This window comes from Phyllobates terribilis, unplaced genomic scaffold (genome assembly GCF_046119375.1).
Source record: "Phyllobates terribilis strain yellow unplaced genomic scaffold, ASM4611937v1 Scaffold_9__5_contigs__length_417890890, whole genome shotgun sequence".
In the NCBI taxonomy this organism is placed as follows: domain Eukaryota; kingdom Metazoa; phylum Chordata; class Amphibia; order Anura; family Dendrobatidae; genus Phyllobates; species Phyllobates terribilis.
The window spans coordinates 285,427,172-285,449,467 of NW_027362769.1; the positions used below are offsets into that span (position 1 = coordinate 285,427,172).

A 22,296-nucleotide genomic window follows, 5' to 3' on the forward strand; every position below is an offset into this window, starting at 1 on the left:
GGACATTTTAACTTTACATCTCTTGTGATGGATATGGAGAAGGTGCTGGAGTTTTTCTAATCTACTTCTTACTGCCCCTCAAAGTTACTTCAAATATGATGTGGTCCCTAAAAAAATGGTTTTGTACATTTTGTTGGAAAATGAGAAATCAATGGTCAACTTTTAACCCTTTTAACTTCCTCCCTCTACCCTCCCCACCGTCCCATTCCTTCCCCCAGTCCCCAGTTGCTCTAGTCTCTGCAGCTCTTCACTGCTTGACACAGTGGGCACGAAATCCAGTTGGGGGTGCAATGCCAGCGCCGCGGGCCAAATATATTCACCCTGCGGGCCAATTTTGTCCCACAGGCCAGAGTTTGACATATGTGATCTGGATTAAATAGTCAGGATAAAACCCACAGCAGAATCAGTCCTCCTTTTAGGCTCCACATTCGCCAAGGAGGGGAAGGAATAAGAGGAAAAAAATCACTTGTCAAGAGGGAGTATGAAATGGAAACAAGTCTCCTAGTGCAAATAGAGACTCTTCACACTGAAGGTAGTATAGGAAATAATGTCATTAATTTAACTGATATTAAATTGTCCAATGACTATCTCTTCTCTCTAAAGGTTTAAATTACTAACTAATAACTTTAGTGAAAATAATTATTGATTTAAGTACATCTTTACACAAGTTAAATCTATAATAAAATTATAAAAATAAAACGGACCCTGTTGGTAGGGACTTATTAGATGGTGATATACCAGGCTACATTGGACCACTTGGTACTAATACTACACCTGAAGACCATCATACTTTCATAGAATTGTATGAACTATTGATGAAAATTCTGCTCATGATCCCGATGTAGGGCGACCAGATAACATTTTTAAAAGGTAGTGTGAAGCCATCTGTGTTCCCTCCCTTGTCACTGGGTAGAGCTCTGGATAACTTTTCCAGAGCTGTAACCAGTGAAATAAAACCCCTTTTGTATCCTATATCATCTAGTAATATTACAGAAAGAGAAAAACGGGCATTGAAATGGTGAAAATGCATAAAAAATTGATTGTAAAACCAGCTGACATGGGAGGGAACATAGTGGTTATGGCTATGAGAAGAGATTATTATGAGTGAACCTATGCTTCAATTACAGGATAAATCCACATACACCAGATTAGCTAGCGATTCCACTTTGTTTATACAGCAAAAATTACATACAATTTTACGAATAAGTTATGAATAGAATATTCTCCCTAAAAGTTTGTCTGAATGTTTACTTCCAAACAACTCTTCCAAACCTGGTATTTCTTGCCAAAAATTCATAAAACTACTGAAAATTCCCCTGGCTGACCCATAGTAGTGGGGTGTGATTCCATAACAGAGCCGCTATCCTGCTACTTGGATTGGTATTTAAGACCAGTTCTGAAAATTGTACCTTCATATCTATTAGATACAAAAGATATATTGCGTAACCTAATAATAATAACAACAACAACAACCACCTAAAAATAATCTATATTTAATTGACAAGAAAGAGATAAATTGGCCACTACTGATGTGGTCAGTTTGTATACTAGGATTCATCACAAAGATCATATTTCTGCCATTAGAACCCTACTACAGAGATCTGGTAAGAAAAATGTGTGGATTTTATTTGTGATGGCAGAGACTTTGTTCCGTCTCATCACACTTAATTTTGGTGACCACTGCCATGCCCAGAGGATTGGAACAGCGATGGGCACGCCAGTGGCGCCAACTTTTGCAAATCTTTTTTTTGCCAGTTTGGGAGGAGGAATATGTTTAACATCAAAAATCTGTTTGTATGTTATATACAGTACTGGTAAGCAGGGCAGAATAGCTGGGCGTGTGTGTTCAAAAGCACTCAGGTAATTAGGTGGACATGCAAATTGCCATACACTCAGAACACAAGGTGGTAACATATAAAAATGTAAAGTAATACCTTTTCAATGGATCATTTTTTTAACAGCATGAATTATATGTCGAATATATATTGGTTGGACAATGTCTTAATCATATTTTTTATTTACTTAGTTTATCCTCAATTTTATGTTTATTCCGTATTTGTAGAAAGATTGGATAACATGATAACATGTAGTCCTGTGCATGCAGATTCGATAAAACGTACAAAACTTACCTGCTAGGAAAATATTTATTGCTATTCAAAAGACATGCAGCACCATCCAGAGTGTGTCTTGTGTAATCTATAGCGGGGCACTAAATAAAACAAGAGGAAATATCATATTTGTAAGGAGAAGAAAAGCGTGCTTAGTCATGTACAAAAAAACCCAAAACATATATGGATATTCATATATACTTGTATTCATGAGAAAAACTAAGTGACCCACTGAATTCTAAAGACTTTACATATCACGACTAGTGATGAGCTGAAGTACTCGTTACTAGAGTTTGCCTAGGGTGCTCTTGTACGCACAGAATATTGCGGGTACTCGAGTGACATGTTAAGAGTCTCCGCGGCCGCATGTTTTGCGGCTGTCAAACAACCACAAAACGTGCAAGGATTGCATGTATTTGTCAGGCAATCCCACAACGTTTTGTGGCTGTCTAACAGCCACGAAACATGAGGCCGTGGAGACTAACATGTCACTCGAGCACCCGCGATACTCTGTGCATACCAGAGCACCAAGCACTTGAGCTCATAAATCACAACTTAAAAAAACATGTAGGAGCTGATTCATCAAACTTTTTATACCAGAAAACTTTAGAACAAGAACTTTAAAAGTTGCAACACTTTTGAGCAAACATTGAGCGTTTTTAACACCAGTTTGAAGCAGAGTCATCAAAAATGGTTAAAACTGGAAGAAGCTGAGGTTGAACAGGGAGTGACAACGCCCAACCAAATTCATTTTCATTCAGTGCAAGCATTATGCCAGAAATGCTATTCCAGTTCTCAACTGAAGTAGCACTTCTGGCGAGGCGCACACACCACTGAAAAGATGCACCAGATTCATTAAATGGCGTGCACCTCATACTGAATTCAGCGCATCATACTCCATTGAGCCCTTCATTAAAGCTTGCGTGCGAAACGCTAGGCTTAAAGAGGTTGTCCACTACTTTTACAATGATAGACTATTAAGATAGGTCATCAATGTCTGATCGGCCGGGGTCCAACACAAGGCACCCCCATGATCAGCTATTATGGGTGTCGACCGCCGGCGGAAATACTCACTTGCCAAGCTTCTCAATCTACTTGTAGTGGCTGGGGCTTGTTACTGCACATCTGCCCCCTATTGATTTTAATAGGAGGCAGATGAGCAGTACCAAGACCGAGTAGACTGAGCAGCTCGGCACATGACTACTTCCTGGCAGCGGCCACTGCCGCCAACACAGATAACAGCTGAGCAGTAGAGGGTGACGGACCCCAGCCGAACAGACAGTGATGTCCTATCCTAAGGATAGGCCATCAATGTAAAAGCAGTGGACAACCTCTTTAATGAAAGGACCCCCAGTCCTTCAATAACGTTAAAATTCAATAAATGCAATCTTAGTTGAACAGCAGCACATCACAAATTACACTGTGTAATTATTTAACAAAAACTAATCAGATGGAGAAGCAGGGAGTGAAAAATTAAGTACACCTTTACTGCACCCATTGGAAATAAGAGGATGTGTTGCAGCTAGGTGCTGCTAATAAAAATGTCCTTAATTAAATAACCAAGGATGCCCATCTCTATAAAAGCAGAAGTTTGGGAGTTTGCTGGTCTGTAACATTCAGGCATGTGTTAACACAATAATAAGGAAGAAACACATCAGTAATGATTTTAGTAAAGACATTCTTGATACCCATCAATCTACTAAGGGTTACAAGGCTGTTTCGAACCAATTTGAAGTCCATCATTCTACAATGAGAATGATTATTTATAACTGAAAAACAAATCAAGACAGTTGCCAAAAGTTTTCGGAAGTGGACAGTCCCAGAAAATTCAACCCAGTGTTAGACCGTGCAATGCTCAGAGAAACTACAAAAAAAACACAAGAGCTAAAGCTCTGACTCTAAAGCTATAGCATGATAAATGTTCAAGTTCATAACCGTACAATCAGAAATAAACTGAATTTGAATGGCTTGTTTGAAATGGTTGCCAAGAGAAATGAAGATTTTGGTTCTTACAGTAAAATCTCTCTCTACCTTCATTGGGGAACACAAACAATGGACTAGTCTGCTGCCACCTGAAGACGGACACCAACAATAAATCTTAACAAAATAAAGTAGGCTCCTCCCACTGGAGACTGCACCTAGCCTGCTAGCACCAAACCTGCTCCGTTAATGAAGAGGCAGTAGGAGAAGCAAAAGAACGAAATAATGAAAGAGTAATCATCCTGAGAGAGAAGAAAAACTTTAATGCACACCCAAACGGGCAACCAAGGGAGGGTGCTGTGTCCCCCAATGAAGGCTACGAGAAAGATTTTATGGAGAGTACCAAAAATCGTAATTTCTCGCTGCTTCATTGAGGAAAAACAGGAACCAGAAGAAGGCCTAAAGTAGTTCCTGGGATGGGGATAACATAAAAATACTATATATTATACTAGACTGTTATGACAGAAGTATTCACTTTTGCTTAGGACTTAGCGGGAGATTCCACAAAAAACAAGATTAACAACTGAGTAGCCAAGAATCAGTGGTAACTGAAAGAACAGATGTAGGTATTATGGAGTGTCAGGAAAATATGGAAGAACATCTTCCTGACAGGCTGGAGACCGGCCCACATGATGTCACCACAGTGGGGCGTGTGGCCAGATCTCCCCTTAGGTATAAGAGAACTCATGGACAGTACAGACTCACTCATTGCCAGGGGAAAATAAGAATTATAAGCAACGGGTCCTGATCGATAACAGCATAATCAAACTGGGGAGCCCCTGCTTCATCTATACTGAGTCGTCAAACTTTATAGTGTAAGTTTCACCTTTTTATCCTGTTTATTTTATGTAACTGCATATGTACAGTATTTTTAATGTCTCTTTTGTAACATACTTGTATATATCTTTCTTAAACACAGCCTCCCTTTCGGATTAAATATAAAATTTAATAGTTCTGTTATCGTTCCCTTCCCCGAAGTCATACACGCTACCAATACGCAGGCGTGCGGCCAGGCCTGTATTATATTCCAAACTTGGCCGGTGGTGGCAGAGAATAATAATTGGGTTATCGTGAAACTGACAGTGACCGTACGGAGGGCTTAAACATGGAATCCAGGCTTTGGAACACAGAGGTGTGACGCCATACTCTCACTGGTCGCTTGCCGATATCCATGTAGTGAGTAGTCGGGATCGCGTGCTCGCGATTCTGGATAAAATACTGACAGTATGTTAGTGTTACAAAGTAGCCATTAAAAATACATAAGCAGTTACATAAAATAAACAGGATAAAAAGGTGAAACTTACACTATAAAGTTTGCTGCGACGACTCAGTATAGGTGGAGGAGGGGCTCCCCAGTTTGATTAAGCTGTTATCGATCAGGACCCGTTGCTTATAATTCTTATTACCCCCTGGCAATGAGCGAGTCTGTACTGTCCATGAGTTCTCTTACAACTAAGGGGAGATCTGGCCATAAGCCCCCTGTGGTGACATCATGTGGGCCGGTCTCCAGCCTGTACATTTTTATTAAAAAGGCTAACTTCTGCAATAACTCATTGCTCATTGATCGCAGAAGCTTGCAAACATTTTTTTCCCTTCATTTAGAGACCACACATCGCATAGCTGCAGTCTGCTATTCTGGTGTTTTTGAACTACAGCTCTAGGTAGCGTTTTTCAGTGCCAAAAAAATATCCGTATCATTCCCTAGTTGATTCTATCTCTAAAGATATAGGTCCCGTTATTATTGAATGCATGGACCTTACAATATTTCATATTCAAATTTTGAGGCACGGGAAGCAGCCTCACGGTTACACGCAAATTAGTGCAAGCCTGCGCTTTAATTACCTCCTGCGTCTTTCAGGGAAAAGATGCTTGCTTCCTAACGAAGTTATAATACTACTTGGCGGGCATTTGTGTAAGCCATTTCTCAGGATTGGGGCTTTTGTGCTGAGCCAAAGGGAACAGCTCGGTGCTGACAAGTGGTGAAGGGAATAAGGGAGGGGGGTGAATATCTATGTCAGGCAAATATGGAAGAACATTTTTCCTGACATTAATATTTCCCTTACATGGAGTAATATAATATAATGTGTAGATAACAAGAAGGTCTGAACATCCACAGGATATTCATTACATACAGGGTAAAAAAGATAACAGTTAGCATAATGAGAATAAAAGATGATCTGTACCTGATTGCCCAAGAGAAACCTTTTAGCTTAGAGTACTAGCGACAACTGACTGGAGGGACTCCATCGTCAAGTGACACAGTCAGACCTTCACGTTCAGAAGCCTTAGGTCCAGAAAGTGCCACACAAAGCAGTCCTTTTTGGGTATGATGAACAGTTTTGAGGATGTCGGGCACCCACCTATCTGCTACTGATGACCTATCCTGTTTATAGGTCATTAATACCCATGCCTGGGCAACTGCTTTAATCTGACAGCATTGAAACAAAAAAAGAGCTCACCTCTTTTGGGGTCTTGTGAGCAGCGCAAAGAAATATCCATTGTTCTGTGGCAGTCATCTGAGTGCAGGTTTCAGGGTGACATTCAGCCTGCAAAAAAGAGAAGTTTTGCAAAATTTTCAAAAAGATTGTTTTAACAGTTTGATTTCCGCTGTGTATTCACATTGCGCAAAACACTCAACTGAATGAGGTGTTGGAGGGGCAAGAACATACTTGGAAAAAAATATATACTAAAGGAGTCCGGCAACTAGTATACAAATTTAGATAAAAACATTATTTAAATATCGAGGTATAAAAATAATAAAAAACAAGACATCCTGGAAAATGTAGTGATGAAGAGCAGTATGACCTAGAATGCTGTAACATGGACTACAGACTGAGACAAAGATCATATTCTGATCTAATGAAAAACAAAGCTGATTTTAAAATCTGTGATAATTGCTTGTTTGATGACAAGAAACAATCTAAGGAGAATGTACATCAGTCCAGAGTTACATTTTATTACTAGTTCTAGTCAGGATTTTTACATCATAGTTAATATTGCCGAAAAAAAATTTACCAAGTCAATACACAGACTGGGATCTAGAGGAGATATTGAAACCCGGATATTTCTTTATTGCCAAGAGAGATGTTACTATAGGCAACACCATATCACCCAGTTTATACCTGACAACTAAAAATGAACAGGATAAGGCCTTTGTGCTGATGGCACATCAAACTAAAATATTTAACCTACACCAACATAGAAGCACAAGCCATCACAATATAAATATATCAATCTTTATTTCATCAAATTTAAATATAAAACTATATTAAAAGGGGAAAACATAGCAGAATTAACTAATCAACTGGCAATACCAATTCATTCCACAGGAGGGAGGTCAACCTCCATACAAAAGCTACACTGACTATCAGGACAATGAATCTTAGTAACTACCAAAAGGTTAGTATATCAAGATACTTCAGAGTAACTACAGTGCTGCTCACCATTATTCGCACCCCTTCATTTTTTTCATAAACTGTACAATATCTTCAGAAATAAATGGGAATGTACCAAAGTTATATCCTTGGGATTTTTTAATTAGTGGTTCAAAGTAATATAACAATAAAATATTGTTTTTCAACTTCCATGTTGCAATTTTAAAGAAAAAACAGAATAAACAGCATGTGCAGCAATAAAGGCAACGCTAATACTTGGTTGCAGACCCTTTGGCATTGCTGACAGCCTCCAAACGCTTTTTGTTGCCATCTATAAGCTTCTTCCACTTCTCAGCTGGAATTTTCTCCCACTCTTCCTTTGCAGTTTTTGTTCAAGCTCTTGAATGTTTGCAGGGTTCTTTTTCCCAACGGCAGATTTCAGCTCACCCCAAAGATTTACAATGGGATTGAGATCAGGACTCATTGCAGGCCATTTTAAAAAACAGTCAGTCAATTTTTTTTCTTTTAATCATTCCTGTGTACTTTTGGATGTGTGCTTTGGGTCATTGTCTTGCTGGAGGACCCATGATCTTTGACTCAAACCGAGATTTCTTACACTGGGTAGGGCATTTTTTGCTCCAAAATCTGTTGATAATTCTCCGTTTTCATGTTTCCTGTGATACGGTCAAGGCCTTCATTACCAGACGCAGCAAAGCAACCCGACAAGCATTATGGATCCTCCACCATGCATAATTGTTGGTAAGGTGTTCTTTTCCTTACAAGCTTCATTGCGCCATCTGTAAACAAACTGTTGCTTTGCATTGCCAAAAAGCTCTATTTTTGTTTCATCTGTCCACAGAACATTTTCCCAGAAAGATTGTGGTTTGTCAAGGTACTCTTTGGAAAATATCAGTCGTTCCTTTTTATGCCTTTTCTTCAGCAATGGATTGTTGCTTGGTAGTGTTGAGCAAGTATGTTCTATTAACCCTTTCGCAGAGTATGCTCGGGCCGAGCTCCGAGTATTTATAGCTGCTCGGTGATCAGGTTGAATCGCTCCCGTGTGCATGATTTGCAACTTTTTGACAGTTTTATTACATGTGAGGAATGTCTATTTCTTACACATTTCTCACATGTAATAAAGCTGTCAAACAGTCGCAAATCATGCACACAGGAGCGATTTAACCTTATCACCGAGCAGCTGTAAATACTCGGAGCTCGGCCCGAGCATACTCGGACAGAACTTACTCGCTCAACACTATTCCTTGGCCTTCGCCTATAAGGCTCTGCCTGGTTTAGTGTGAGGCGTATGGTACTTCTTGAAACCATGACCCCAGACTGTTCCAGGTTGGTCTTCAGGTCTTTGGTTGTTTGACGTGGTGTTTTTTTCCACCATTCATACTAACCTTCGAAGACATCTCCTGTCAATTTTACTCTTTCCACCACATCTAGGGAGGTTCTTGACAGCTCCATGCTTACGCTTAGCAAACTTAACTTTGCGCACTGTTGAAACTGGGATACCAAGGTTTTTTGAGATCGCTTTATACCTGCTAATAATAGCAGTTCTGATGTCCTCAGACAGCTACTTTGTCTACACCATTGTGAAAACGGAACAGAGCCTACCATGTGGATTTTTAAGACACTGAAGTCATCATTCATTGGCTAATTCATGTCACATGGGCACCGACAATCACAGAAGAATCTCTTTTGTGATTTACCACAGGCAAGGCAAAATGTGTTTTCCATACTAAATTAATGTAAAGGATGCCACTACCAGTAACACAGCAAGCTTTAGGTTCATTTTCCATCCCATTGTTTTTGGCTTTAAACTGTTTATCATTTGCGCTTTTGTATTTAACACGAGTGCTCTATAGTTTTTTTCTATTTCACTTGATTCATTTTTTTTCCCAGAGATCATAGAATCATAGAATGGTAGAGTTGGAAGGGACCTCCTGGGTCATCTGGTCCAACCCCCTGCTCAAAGCAGGATTCACTAAATCATCTCAGACAGATGTCTGTCCAGCCTCTGTTTGGAGACGTCCATTGAAGGGGAACTCACCACCTCTCGTGGCAGCCTGTTCCACTCATTAATCACCCTAACTGTCAAAAAGTTTTTTCTAATATCTAATCTGTGTCTCCTCCCATTTAGTTTCATCCCATTGCTTCTAGTCTTTCCTTGTGCAAATGAGAATAAAGATGATCCTTCTACAATGTGACAGCCCTTGACATATTTGTAGACAGCTATTAAGTCTCCTCTCAGTCTTCTTTTTTGCAAGCTAAACATTCCCAAATCCTGCAACCGTTCCTCATAGGACATGGTTTGCAGACCAGTCACCATTCTGTCACCAGTCATCAGTCAGATATTCCACATTATGTAGTTAAACTTCATGGGTGCCAAAAGCGATGAGCAGGACTGTACATCCCAAATAGAGTAAAAATATAAATAAAGTTCATATGTGCAAAATTATATATTAAACAACCAAATCCATAAGGTTATGTACACCAAAGGAGTGCATAAGTATAGGAGCAAGCTGTGCCCAATTATACATGTATATTAGAGGAAAAGGAGATCCAAGATGCTTACGCGGATAATCAATCCTGCCATCTGTAATAAGGAGTTTTACCTAGGTATGCATCATATTATCGCACATTACAAAGTGCCTAGCACAGTGCAAAAAATATATATAATAGAATGCAGATATGGTGTGCACTTTGCATGCTATTATATACACCACCTTATGGATCTGGTTAATATATAAATTGGCACATATGCACTTTATTTATATTTTTACTCTATTTGGTATGTATTTACTCTGTGAAGTATCTTGATATACTAACCTTTTGGTAGTTACTAAGATTTACTGTGCAGACAGTCAGTGTAGCTTTTGTATGGAGTTTGAGCTCCCTCCTGTGGAATGAATTGGTATTGCCAGTTGATTACATATTTATTATTGTGATGGCTTGTGCTTCTATGTTAGTGTAGGTTAAATAAAAGATGAACAGGTAACATGGCTGAATACATAGGTTTCATTTGTTTGTTTGGTTTTTTTAACTATGGTAGACCCAAATATGTTCATAAAATAATTTTTGTCTACAAAGTAAAAAACAATACAACATTAGGCACTTCATTAATTGCTGTTCCACATGACATTTACAGTGCTTTGAAAAAGTATTTATATCCCCTGAATTTTCTACTTTTTTCATGCAACACCCAAAAACCAATGTATTTTACTGGAATTTTATGTGATATACCAACACAAAAAAGCAAGTATTTGTAAAGTGTAAAGACAAAGATACATGGTTTTCTAATTATTTCAACTGTTTAGCGACAGAGAATATTTTAACCTTAAAGGGAACCTGTCACCAGGTTTGACTGATATGAGATACAGCACCTTTCAGCCCTTATATGCAGCATTCTATAATGCTGTATGTATGCCCCCGATCCGACCTGCAAGACAAGAAAAAAAGCTTTTATTATACTCGCCTGCAGGGCAGTCCGAGGGGTGTGGCTCGTCTCGGTCCAGCGCCTCCCTCCTTCTTGTGACACCGTCCTCCTTCTTGCGGATGACGTGCCCCTACGTCATACACACAGGGTCCCAAGCATCACGCTCCTGCACAGGCGTACCTCTCTACTTTGACTAGGGCAGCGTAAAGTACTGCAGTGAGCATGCGCTGGGGCTCTTTGATCTTTCCCGGCACCAGCGCACTGCAGTACTTTGCTCGGCCCTCATTAGGGCACAGAAGTAGGCCTGCGTAGGAGAGTGATGCTGGGGACGGTGTCACAAGAATGAGGGAGGCGCCGGACCAAGACGAGTGACACCCCTTGGAAAGACCACCCTGCAGGTGAGTATAATAAAAGCTTTCTATCTTGTCTTGCAGGTCAGATCAAGGGATTATATACAGCATTATAGAATGCTACATATAAAGGGCTGAAAGGTGGTGGCCGTATCTCATATCGGTCAAACCTGGTGACAGGTTCCCTTTAATGACCAAGCCTCATTTTTATGTGGTAATAACTCAGGAACACTTCTATATATCCCAGTGATTTTGAGATTGTTTTTCATAATAAACTGTACTTTCTTAGCGGTAAATTTAGGTTGATAAGTTTTTCAGGGGGTTTTTTTTGTGAAAATATCTGAAACGTCATAAAATTTTAGAAAAATTTAACATTTTCAAACTTTCAATGCTTATAACCTTAAACCAGATTGTCATACCACACAAAACAGTTAATACATAAATATTTCCCATGGCAAGAAAGATTTATCCAGCACAAAATCCAAGGAATTAATTAAAAACTTGAAATTCATTTAAGCATGATTAAAAAAGGGCATGTTAAAAAATGCTCTAAACAGCATGTTATCTTCTAACAGCATTCTGTTTAGAGCATTTTTTAACATGCCCTTTTTTAATCATGTTTAAATGAATTTCAAGTTTTTAATTAATTCCTTGGATTTTGTGCTGGATAAATCTCTTTCCTGCCGTTGATCTACCCTGCTGCCAACACAGGCTCTCTCAATCCCTGCACGTCCTGAGGAACAGGGCAGTGGAGTCAGTAAGCCAAACCTCCGACCTCCTCATACATGGCTCATGTTTAAGTGATAAATTTACTGCAGCACAGATTCATCTCAGCTAAAAGTCTAGACCCTTAGATCAGGAATAGGACAGACATTTATAGGACATTTCATAACTTTCCCAAATTCTTATGAAAACATTTACAGCACATCTTGCATTGAACTACTGTATCGAATATTTTAGGAGTTGGAGTCGGTCCATTCTATACCGAATCAACAGCCCTGATTTGCAGAGCCCCCAAGTTATCAAAAAAGCAGAAGTCACCAAAAGTGACCCCATTTTGGAAACTAAACCCTTCAAGGAATTATAATTTCCATGATGGGCAATAAGAGAAATGGACAGGAAAATTCATTATGCAATTTTTACCAAAAGTGACAATGCCCCATAGGTGTTTGTACACTCCCGTTTGAGCACACAATAAGGATTGTATGGGAAGGAGCTCTACTCAGCAGCTGACCCCCAAGGGACAGGTAGCTGGAACGGCTCGGTAGGAGAGTACAGCTGATACAGGCAGGCATGGCAGGAACCACAGATGCAAATGGGTCCAGCTGATATACAGACTGGCAAGACTGGTGAAGGCGGATCCGGCTGACATGGGACATGGGAAACATTTCTATTGAAGAGTGGATCTTCTTGAATTGACAGGGAAGATCTCAATTAAAACGGCACAGAGTAGGTCCCAATTATTTCTGGTGCACAGGATGTAAAGGACCCCCAAAGCATTATGCAAGATGTAAGCATGCCTGCGCTTCTCAGTGTCTGCGGCATGGAAGCTGGATGGCAGCTTTCGGCTGCGATCCAGCCTGTCATGTGAATGTAGCAGAGCTGGAGCCGTCCTGGGAACCATGGAAAGGTAAGGATGAGGTTGCTTTATTATTTTACTTTTACTGCAGAAGACATTGGCTTCAGCTGGCATGGGCGTGACGGTAAGTATGGTTTAATTTAGAACAATAAAGAATTGTGTGTTTATTTCAATTAAAAGGACTTTATTCTGGGTGTTTGTGGGTTTTTTTTTACTTTGACTATGGGGTTAGTAATGGAGGTGTCTTATAGACGCCTCTCCATTACTAACCTGGGCTTGATGTCAGCTGGCACTATAAGCTGACATCAACCCCAGCCCTATTACCCCCTGCCACCGCTACAGGGCAGTGGGAAGAGCGAGGCTAAGTGCCAGAATTGGCGCATCCTATGGATGCGCCATTTCTGGGGCGGCTGACGGCTGGTGTTTCTAGCCTGGGAGGGGGCCAATATTCATGGCACCCTTCCTGGGCTATTAATATCAGCCCCCAGCTGTCTGCCTAGCCTTTGCTAGCTATTAAAATAGGGTGGACCCCACGTCATTTTTTTGGGGGGTCCCCCATTTTAATAGCTAGTAAAGGCTAGGTATTCAGCTGGGGGCTGATATTAGTAGCCTGGGAAGCTCCGTGGGTATTACCCCCTTCCCAGGCTTCAAACATCTGCCCCAGCCGTCTGCTTAACTTTCGCTAGAGACTAAAATTACGGGGAACCCCACGCCAATTTTTTATTTTTAATAAATCCTTTATTTTAACACTAAATGACAAGTACAGTAATCAACACTGTCCCTGTACTTCATATATATGTGACTGACATATTTCTATCTATCTAATGTATGTGTGATGCTCTATTCTTTCTGTTCTAAATTGTCGGGTACCGGTGTATGCCGCTGCTGAATTGCCGGCTTTTCATGTTTCACTGTGAGCACTGTTCCCATCGATTTGGGAAACCACTGTAATGCCACAACCACCATGGCTGTGACATTACAGTGAGTGGCAGACAATCCCTGCATGATGTGAAAAAATCCAGTTACGCTTTTGGTGCACGAACAGTTATCGAACATAACCTCGAACAGCCGCATTTTTTGCAAATCGTTCGTGTTCGTCGAACGACTCGAACACCGCCCAAAACAGCTCGAATTTGAGATTGGCGAACAGTTCTAGTCGAACACCGCTCAACTCTATTCACAACCCTTGCATCTTCGTTACCCCACAACCCCAAACAGTTATTCAACACTTAACTCCATCCTCCGCACTACCTCATCACTGCAGAAAACTTCGCTGCACATTCAAAAATAAGGTTGAAAAAAAACTAAACAAGTTTTTACTGCCCATCCACCACAACCCCTTTGTATAAAAGGCCACTTATGCTCTCCCATAACCTTCCTCCCCACCATCACTGAATGAAAGCCAACTCCTCTCCTTTTGAAATCGCACCCCACCACTTATGCACTTGACACCATCCCATCTCCTCCCCAATCTCACCACCACACTTATCCCAGTCCTAACCCATCTTTTCAACCTATCGCTAACGTCTGGTACTTTTCCCACTGCTTTCAAACATGCCACTATCACAACTATCCTAAAAAAGCCCTACAGCAACCAGACCTCTACGTCCAGCTGTCACCCCATATAGCTGCTTCTGTTCACCTCCAAACTCCTCAAACAGTATGTCAATGCTGAACTTTCCTCCTCTCATTTAACTCATTAAGTTGGACCGCATGCAGATGACATCCAGGTTTGGTCCGATTTTCATGGACTATCAGAATGAAGAAGGGGGGGGGGGGGGGATTTTTAAAAATTTCTTCACGTATGAGAAAAATCGGATGGTACTCATAGCACACGCTGATCAAACTCTGATCAGAGTCTGATCAAAATAACCAGTCCGATTTTCTCATATGCAAAATAAAAAAAAAACACATCTGAATGACTTTGAAAATACCATCCCCACTATCAAACAAGGTGGTGGTAGCATGCTGTGTGGATGCTTTTCTCCAGCAGACAAAGGAGAGCTGATCACAATTGATGGGAAGATGGATGGAGCTTAAGACAGAGAAATCCTGGAGGAAAACCTGTTAGAGGCTGCAGAAAACTTGTGACTGGGGCGTAGGTTCACCTTCCAGCAGGATAAGGTCACTGTCCTGCTGGAAGGTGGACATACTGCCAGAGCTACACTGGAATGGTTTAGATCAAAGCATATTCATGTGTTTGAAAGGCCCAGTCACAGCCCAGACCTAAATCCCACTGAGAATATGTGGCAAGACTTGAAAATTGCTGTTCACAGACACCCCCCCCATCTAATTTAACTGAGATAGAGCTAGTTTGCAAAGAAGAAAGGGCAAAAATTTCAGCCTCTAGAAGTGCAAAGCTGGTAGAAACACTCAAAAAGACTTGCATCAGTGTTTGCGGTGAAAGGTGGTCCTACAAAGTATTGACTTGGGGGCTGAATACAAATGCACATTGGAATTTTCAGATTTATATGTTTTAAATATTTAAAATAACCTGCATCATTTCCTTTACACTTCACAATATTAGGGATATTCTTAGTCCCAAAACACATCTGCAGCATCACAACATTTTGTACAATAAGATAACAGTCATTTAAACCATTTTAGGGTCATAGACAATTAAAACGCTACCAGACTTATCAGGTGGGGTAATTGGTATAGAAAAGTCCATAGTAGGCAAGTCATTTGGATTCTGAATGGAATTCTAGATTTCCCAATGGAATGAATCTTCGTTCAGATCTCGCACGAATATATTGAAATAATTTTTCTACGTAATTTTGCATAAAATTGTATATACACACATATATATTTTATATATATATTTTTTATTTTTTTCACACACACACATTATATATATACACACACACACACATACACTACCGTTCAAAAGTTTGGGGTCTTCCATGAAAACTCATACTTTTATTTATCAAATGAGTTACAAAATGAATAGAAAATATAGTCCAGACACTGACAAGGTTAGAAATAATGATTTTTATATGAAAGAATAATTTTCTCCTTTAAACTTTAATTTCGTCAAAGAATGCTCACTTTGCAGCAATTACAGCATTGCAGACCTTTGGCATTCTAGCTGTTAATTTGCTGAGGTAATCTTGAGAAATTTCCCCCCATGCTTCCTGAAGCCCCTCCCACAAGTTGGATTGGCTTGATGAGCACTTTTTGCGTACCATACGGTCAAGCTGCTCCCACAACAGCTCAATGGGGTTGAGATCTGGTGACTGCACTGGCCACTCCATTACAGATAGAATACCAGCTGCCTGCTTCTTCCCTAAATAGTTCATGCATAATTTGGAGGTGTGCTTTCGGTCATTGTCCTGTTGTAAGATGAAATTGACTCCAATCAAGCGCTGTCCACAGGGTATGGCATGGCATTGCAAAATGGAGTGATAGCCTTCCTTATTCAAAATCCCATTTACCTTGCACAAATCTCCCACTTTACCAGCACCAAAGCCACCCCACACCATCACATTACCTCCACCATGCTTGACAGATGGCGCCAGGCACTCTTCCAGCATCTTTTCAGTTGTTCTGCATCTCACAAATGTTCTTCTGTGTGATCCAAACACCTCAAACTTTGATTCGTCTGTCCATAAAACTTTTTTCCAATCTTCCTCTGTCCAATGTCAGTGTTCTTTTGCCCATATTAATCTTTTCCTTTTATTAGCCAGTCTCAGATATGGCTTTCTTTGCCACTTTGCCCTGAAAGCCAGCATCCCAGAGTCGCCTCTTCACTGTAGACGTTGACATTGGGTTTTGCGTGTACTATTTAATGAAGCTGCCAGTTGAGGAGCTGTGAGGCGCCGATTTCTCAAACTAGAGACTCTAATGTACTTGTCTTGTTGCTCAGTTGTGCAGCGGGGCCTCCCACTTCTTTCTACTCTGGTTAGTGCCTGTTTATGCTCTCCTCAGGAGGGAGTAGTACACACCGTTGTAGGAAATCTTCAGTTTCTTGGCAATTTCTCGCATGGAATAGCCTTCATTTCTAAGAACAAGAATAGACTGTCGAGTTTCACATGAAAGTTCTCTTTTTCTGGCCATTTTGAGAGTTTCATAGAACAAACAAAAGTAATGCTTCAGATTCTCAACTAACTCAAAGGAAGGTCAATTTTATAGCTTCTCAAATCAGCCAAACCATTTTCAGCTGGGCTAACAGTTGTGCAAGGGTTTTCTAAACATCCATTAGCCTTCTTACACAGTTGGTAAACACAATGCATCATTAAAACACTGGAGTGGTGGTTGTTGGAAATGGGCCTCTATACACCTATGTAGATATTGCAATAAAAACAAGACGTTTGCAGCTAGAATAGTCATTTACCACATTAACAATGTATAGAGTGTATTTCTGATTCATTTAATGTTAGCTTCATTGAAAAAAAATGTGCTTTTCTTTCAAAAATAATGAAATTTCTAAATGACCCCAAACTTTTGAACGGTAGTGTATATACCCACACACAGTTGTGCTCAAAAGTTTACATAACTTGCTGCATTCTGCCGGGGTATCAGCAAATACTGGAGAAAAATTTGCACTCATCAGCCCGGAAGCTGCGCATGGGACGTACTTGGACGTTCCAACATGACAACGATCCAAAACACAAGGCCAAGTCGACCTGTCATTGGCTACAGCAGAACAAAGTGAAGGTTCTGCAGTGGCCATCTCAGTCTCCTGACCTCAATATCATTGAGCAACTCTGGGGAGATCTCAAGTGCGCAGTTCATGCTAGACAGCCCAGGAATTTACAGGAACAGGAGGCTTTCTGCCAAGAAGAATGGGCAGCTTTACCATCTGAGAAATTAAAGAACCTCATCCACAACTACCACAAAGACTTAAAGCCGTCATTGATGTTAGTTGGAGCAATACAAGGTATTAAGAACTGGGGTATGTGAATTTTTGATCAGGGTCATTTAGATGTTTTTGGTTGTCATTAAGATTTAGAAAGAGAAAACACAGTACTTTGACAATAAATGGCTTCACCTAACCAATAACCATGAATGGAGAAAAAGCTTTCTTGTTATCATTCATATTCTCTGAAATAAAGCCAAGAAAGCAAAAATTCTGCCGGGGTATGGAAATTTGAGCACAACTGTATGTAGCTGTGCAGGATCAAGCACTAACTAGCAACTGTAAATATCAGCCGGTCTCAGAAGGCTAAAAAAGAATGGAAAGAAAAAAAAAAGAATCCATAACAAGTATTACACAAAAAGGCATACAGATGATAAATTAAACATTTGTGTTGTGATGCCTGCAAAAACAACAAAATAATAGATACCTGAAGCTTGACAGCAAGTCCATTAAGTTCGAGACAAAATTGCCTAAAAGTAAAAATAAACTGAATTAGATATTTGAAATTCTTCAAAATAAAAACATTTAATAAATAACACAAAAGTACAGCAAAAGTTTTTGTTAAAGACTCAATCTCATCTTATAAAATGATAGTATATTGCTTGCCCATACCATCACATTAAAGGTGGAGGTGGCCTATCTTACCATTGACTGGAGAGTAGGATAACCAGGAGCACTGCTGTTCAGGGATATCTTGGAATAGGATACAGCAATTAAAAGGGAATCTGGCAGCAGGTTTTTACTATCCCATCTCTCTGATTTGAGAGATATAGATCACTTACTGGGCTCCTGGCTACAGTTTTGATAAAATAACTTGTGCTGTAGATCTAGCAGTGCTCTGAATGCTGAGCTGTGAAAATGCAAAAACTGGATTCTTAATGTACCATATGCTAGGTTTCAAGCTTGAGAAAGGCTCCATTGAGCAGGAGCACTGTCATTTTTAACTGAAGTGCTGTCTCCTCTATATTATAAATGTATGTGTGCTTCCATGTGCATAGTATATAGACTAATTACACAGATTAAGCTTATGTGTTATAAATGTCAGTCACAAGGACAATGAACATATGCAAGCCACATACACACTAGATATGTGCCATATACACGCCAGTCACGCACTAAACACATGCACCATAAGCACCAGTCACACACACAAGTCACATATTAACCAAGTTTCTGTGATACTATATAATCCCAGAAAGAAGAAGTAGAAAGAAGCAAGCGAGGTGAAACGCGCATAAGGGTAGAGGGACACACCAGCCTGTCACATCTTTAGCAGCAGCAAAATCCCTGACCATAGGCAATTACGGTATATCATTCACATTTAAAAGGATATTTGTATTTGAGGAAATAGGACTGTTTGGATCATTAACAGTGATAAGCTAACGTGCTCACCACTACTCTGTACTCGCCCGAGCATCACGGTTCTTGACAAGCTCGGAAAGTAATTCCGGGTTGCTCGGGCATGAGCCGGGGTCCCCGCCCTGCATGTTTGGCACTCTTTAGAGAGCCAATAAACATGCAGAGATAGCTTGCCGCGCACTGTAATGCAGTAGCCATGTTGGTTGTGGGCATTGCAGTGATTGGCTGGCAGCATAGAGTCATCGGGTCTATATAAGACCTGGTGCCGCTATGCTCATCTCAGGCTACCCCGGAAACAGGCAGAGAAGGGAGAACTGCAGCTGAGTGCTGAGTCAGGGAGAGATTTGCTAGTTTATACTTAGTAAAAGTATTCTACAGCATATTTATATATCCATCTGAACTAACAGTCCTTCTGAGGACTAATCCAGCTGCATATATTCAGTAGTGATAGCAAGAGTTAGGCAGGCAGGCTATGTGGCAGACTGCAGTGCATATAGTGCAAGAGGGTCCATTAAACGTTCCTGCTGCTGCTGTTCTTACAGATATTTGTAGACATAACCAGGATTTAGATACCTGGGGCTATTTGCTTAAAAAGCAAGGCAGGCAGGGTTTGTGGCAGACTGCAGTGCATACAGCACAAGAGGATCCACTGCACGTTCTGACTCATCCGGCTATTAGATACTTTTAGACATAGCCCCAGGTATCAGGGGCCAGGGCTAATTTTTTTTTTTATCTTAATCTTGATTATTTGCTTAAAAAGCAATCCAGAGTACACCATTTTTCTGCTCCATTTGCTTGTTAGCACTGCAGAATACAGCCAGATTTTTTCCATAATACAGCAATAAAAATCCAGAAATTTGAACTGAATGTGGAAAATATTGGCCTCCATTTCCATTTTGTTGCAGTATGTCGGTGAAGCTATTCACACGAGGTTGCTGTGAAGAATAGTACTGGCAAACTACAGGCCCGCTATTTAAAACCGTGGTTGTCAGTCAGACGTATCACATATAACTGTGGTTCAAATCCAGCCATTTGTAGTGAATGTGGAAAATCTTGTCCTCCATTTAAAATGGGCAAGGTGTGTGGCAAGGGATGGGGGAAGTGGACGTGATGGTGTATGCCGAGGCCGTGGGCAAGCTGAAATTGTGCCACAACAAACACCCACATCTTGTTGCTCGATCTTCCTGTCCCAAATTACTAGGGGACAGCAGAACACCACTATTGAACACAGAGCAGTGTCAAAAGGTTGTTGGCTGGTTAGCAGATAATGCTTCCAGTCACTTTTGCCACCACCACCCTGTCTTCCACACCGTCAAGTCTCAGTAGCCTTGAGTCTCGACCGCATATTCCTCACCCTGATCCACCTTCCTCCCACCATGCCAAGTGCCCAGAGACAACTGATCCCACACTTGGACACTCAGAAGACCTGATCACTTTTCCATTTGTAGATTCGGGCCTCTCACCCGGCCAGCTTCAAGCGGTTGAAGAGGAGAACGCGTGCAGCGATGCCCAAATATTTAAGCACCCACGGTCACACGAAGGCAATGGTGGGTAAGTGCAATTACTGTCACAAGAGGTGGATGATGATGATGAGACAATTGCCAGAAAGTCAGGAGGAGGACCAGGGTGCGGAAGTGGAAGACGAGGTGATGGATGATATAACAACTGACCCAACCTGACAGGGGGACATGCAGAGCAAAGACAGCAGCACACAGGGGTAGGCGTAGCACCACAAAAGGCAGGAAGGAGCAATGTGGTGGCTGCAGACACAAGGCGGGCAACCGTTCCCCGTAACACCAACACGACGGAAGTTGCCAGTACAACTGTTAGGTCTTCCAGAGTCTGGTTGTTTTTTAAAGACTCTGCAGATAACCCCAAAAAGGCCATTTGCAACCCCTGCCAGGCCAGCCTCAGCAGGGGTAGCAAAACTTGCAGTCTGCCCACCACCAGCATGATCAGGCACATGGCAGCAAAGCACCCAACTAAGTGGGCCGAACCCCAGGGTCCAGAAACAGTGTCTGCGGGTGACACCACTGCTTCTTCCGCAGTTGTACGTGCACGCCAATCCCCTGTCCATGGCGCATGCGAAGATGCCTCCCGCCCCTGTCGTTGCACACTCTCAACTAGCACCATCACAAGCATGTCTACGTCCCAGCGCATAGTTCAGTTGTCCCTACCCCAGTCTTTGGAATGCATGCGCAAATACACAGCTAACGCCCCACAGACCACTGCTAAATTTACACATTTCACGAATGCTTGCGCTCGAAATGTTGCCTTTTAGTCTCGTTGAGACGGAAGCTTTCCGCAACCTGATGGCTACTGCCGTACCTAGGTACTCAGTCCCCAGCCGCCACTATATCTGCCAGTGTGCCGTCCCTGCATTACATGAGCACGTGTCCCATAACATTAACCGTGCCCTCAACAACGCAGTTACTGGGAAAGTCCACCTAAACACGGACACGTGGACAAGTGCTTGTGGGCAGTGACTGTACATCTCGCTGATGGCACACTGGGTTAATACAGTGGAAGCCGGGACCCAGTCAGACCTTGGGACGGAATAAGTCCTCCCGACGCCGAGGATTACAAGCCCTGGGTCAATCAGGGTTGCCCCTACATTTTACAGCTCGTGCACCTCCTTTTCAGCCTCCATCTTCGAAATGACCACATCAGTCAGAAGCTGGAAGCACTGCAGCACTGCCTCGGCCAATCGGCGACAGGCTGTGCTGAGGCTAATATGCTTAGATGACAAACCGCACAATGCTGAAGAGTTGTGGCAGCTCTGAAAGAGCAGGCAGATCTGTGGCGGACACCATTGAACATACAGCCAGGCATGGTCATGTGTGACAATGGCCGGAACCCTGTGGTCGGCTCTGAAGCGAGGCGAGCTCACACACGTACCATACCTGGCCCATGTGCTTAACCTCGTGGTTCAGCAGTTTCTCGCAACCTACCCAGATCTGCTTGTCAAAGTATGCCGCATGTGTGCCCATTTTAGAAAGTCAGCTGCAGCTTCCGTCGCCCTTGCCGTGCTTCAGCAGCGTTTGCAGCTTCTGGCTCACTGACTGGTGTGTTGGAACTCTACACTGCAGATGTTGGGAAGGATTTGTGAGCAGAAGAGGGCAGTTGTTGACTACCAGCGTTAATGCGGTCGTCGGTATTCAGTTCAGACTCTAGACATAAGATCCCAGGAGTGGACATGGATGCCAGACATATGTGTGGCACCCCTGCGGGGGATTACCACAGGAT

The 22,296-nt window shown here is 41.6% G+C and overlaps 1 protein-coding gene across 1 annotated transcript in view; it reads right to left on the minus strand.

Moving 5' to 3' along the window:
- The window catches only part of MOB4 (MOB family member 4, phocein), an 84,663-nt gene that overhangs the window by 23,666 nt on the left and 38,701 nt on the right, over window positions 1–22,296 (minus strand). Inside the window, exons 4-6 of the mRNA XM_073647854.1 lie at window positions 18,119–18,161; window positions 6,548–6,634; window positions 2,130–2,209 (exon numbers count right to left, since the gene is read on the minus strand). Of these exons, the coding sequence (XP_073503955.1) occupies window positions 2,130–2,209; window positions 6,548–6,634; window positions 18,119–18,161 (210 nt within the window). The remainder of the gene's footprint in view (window positions 1–2,129; window positions 2,210–6,547; window positions 6,635–18,118; window positions 18,162–22,296) is intronic.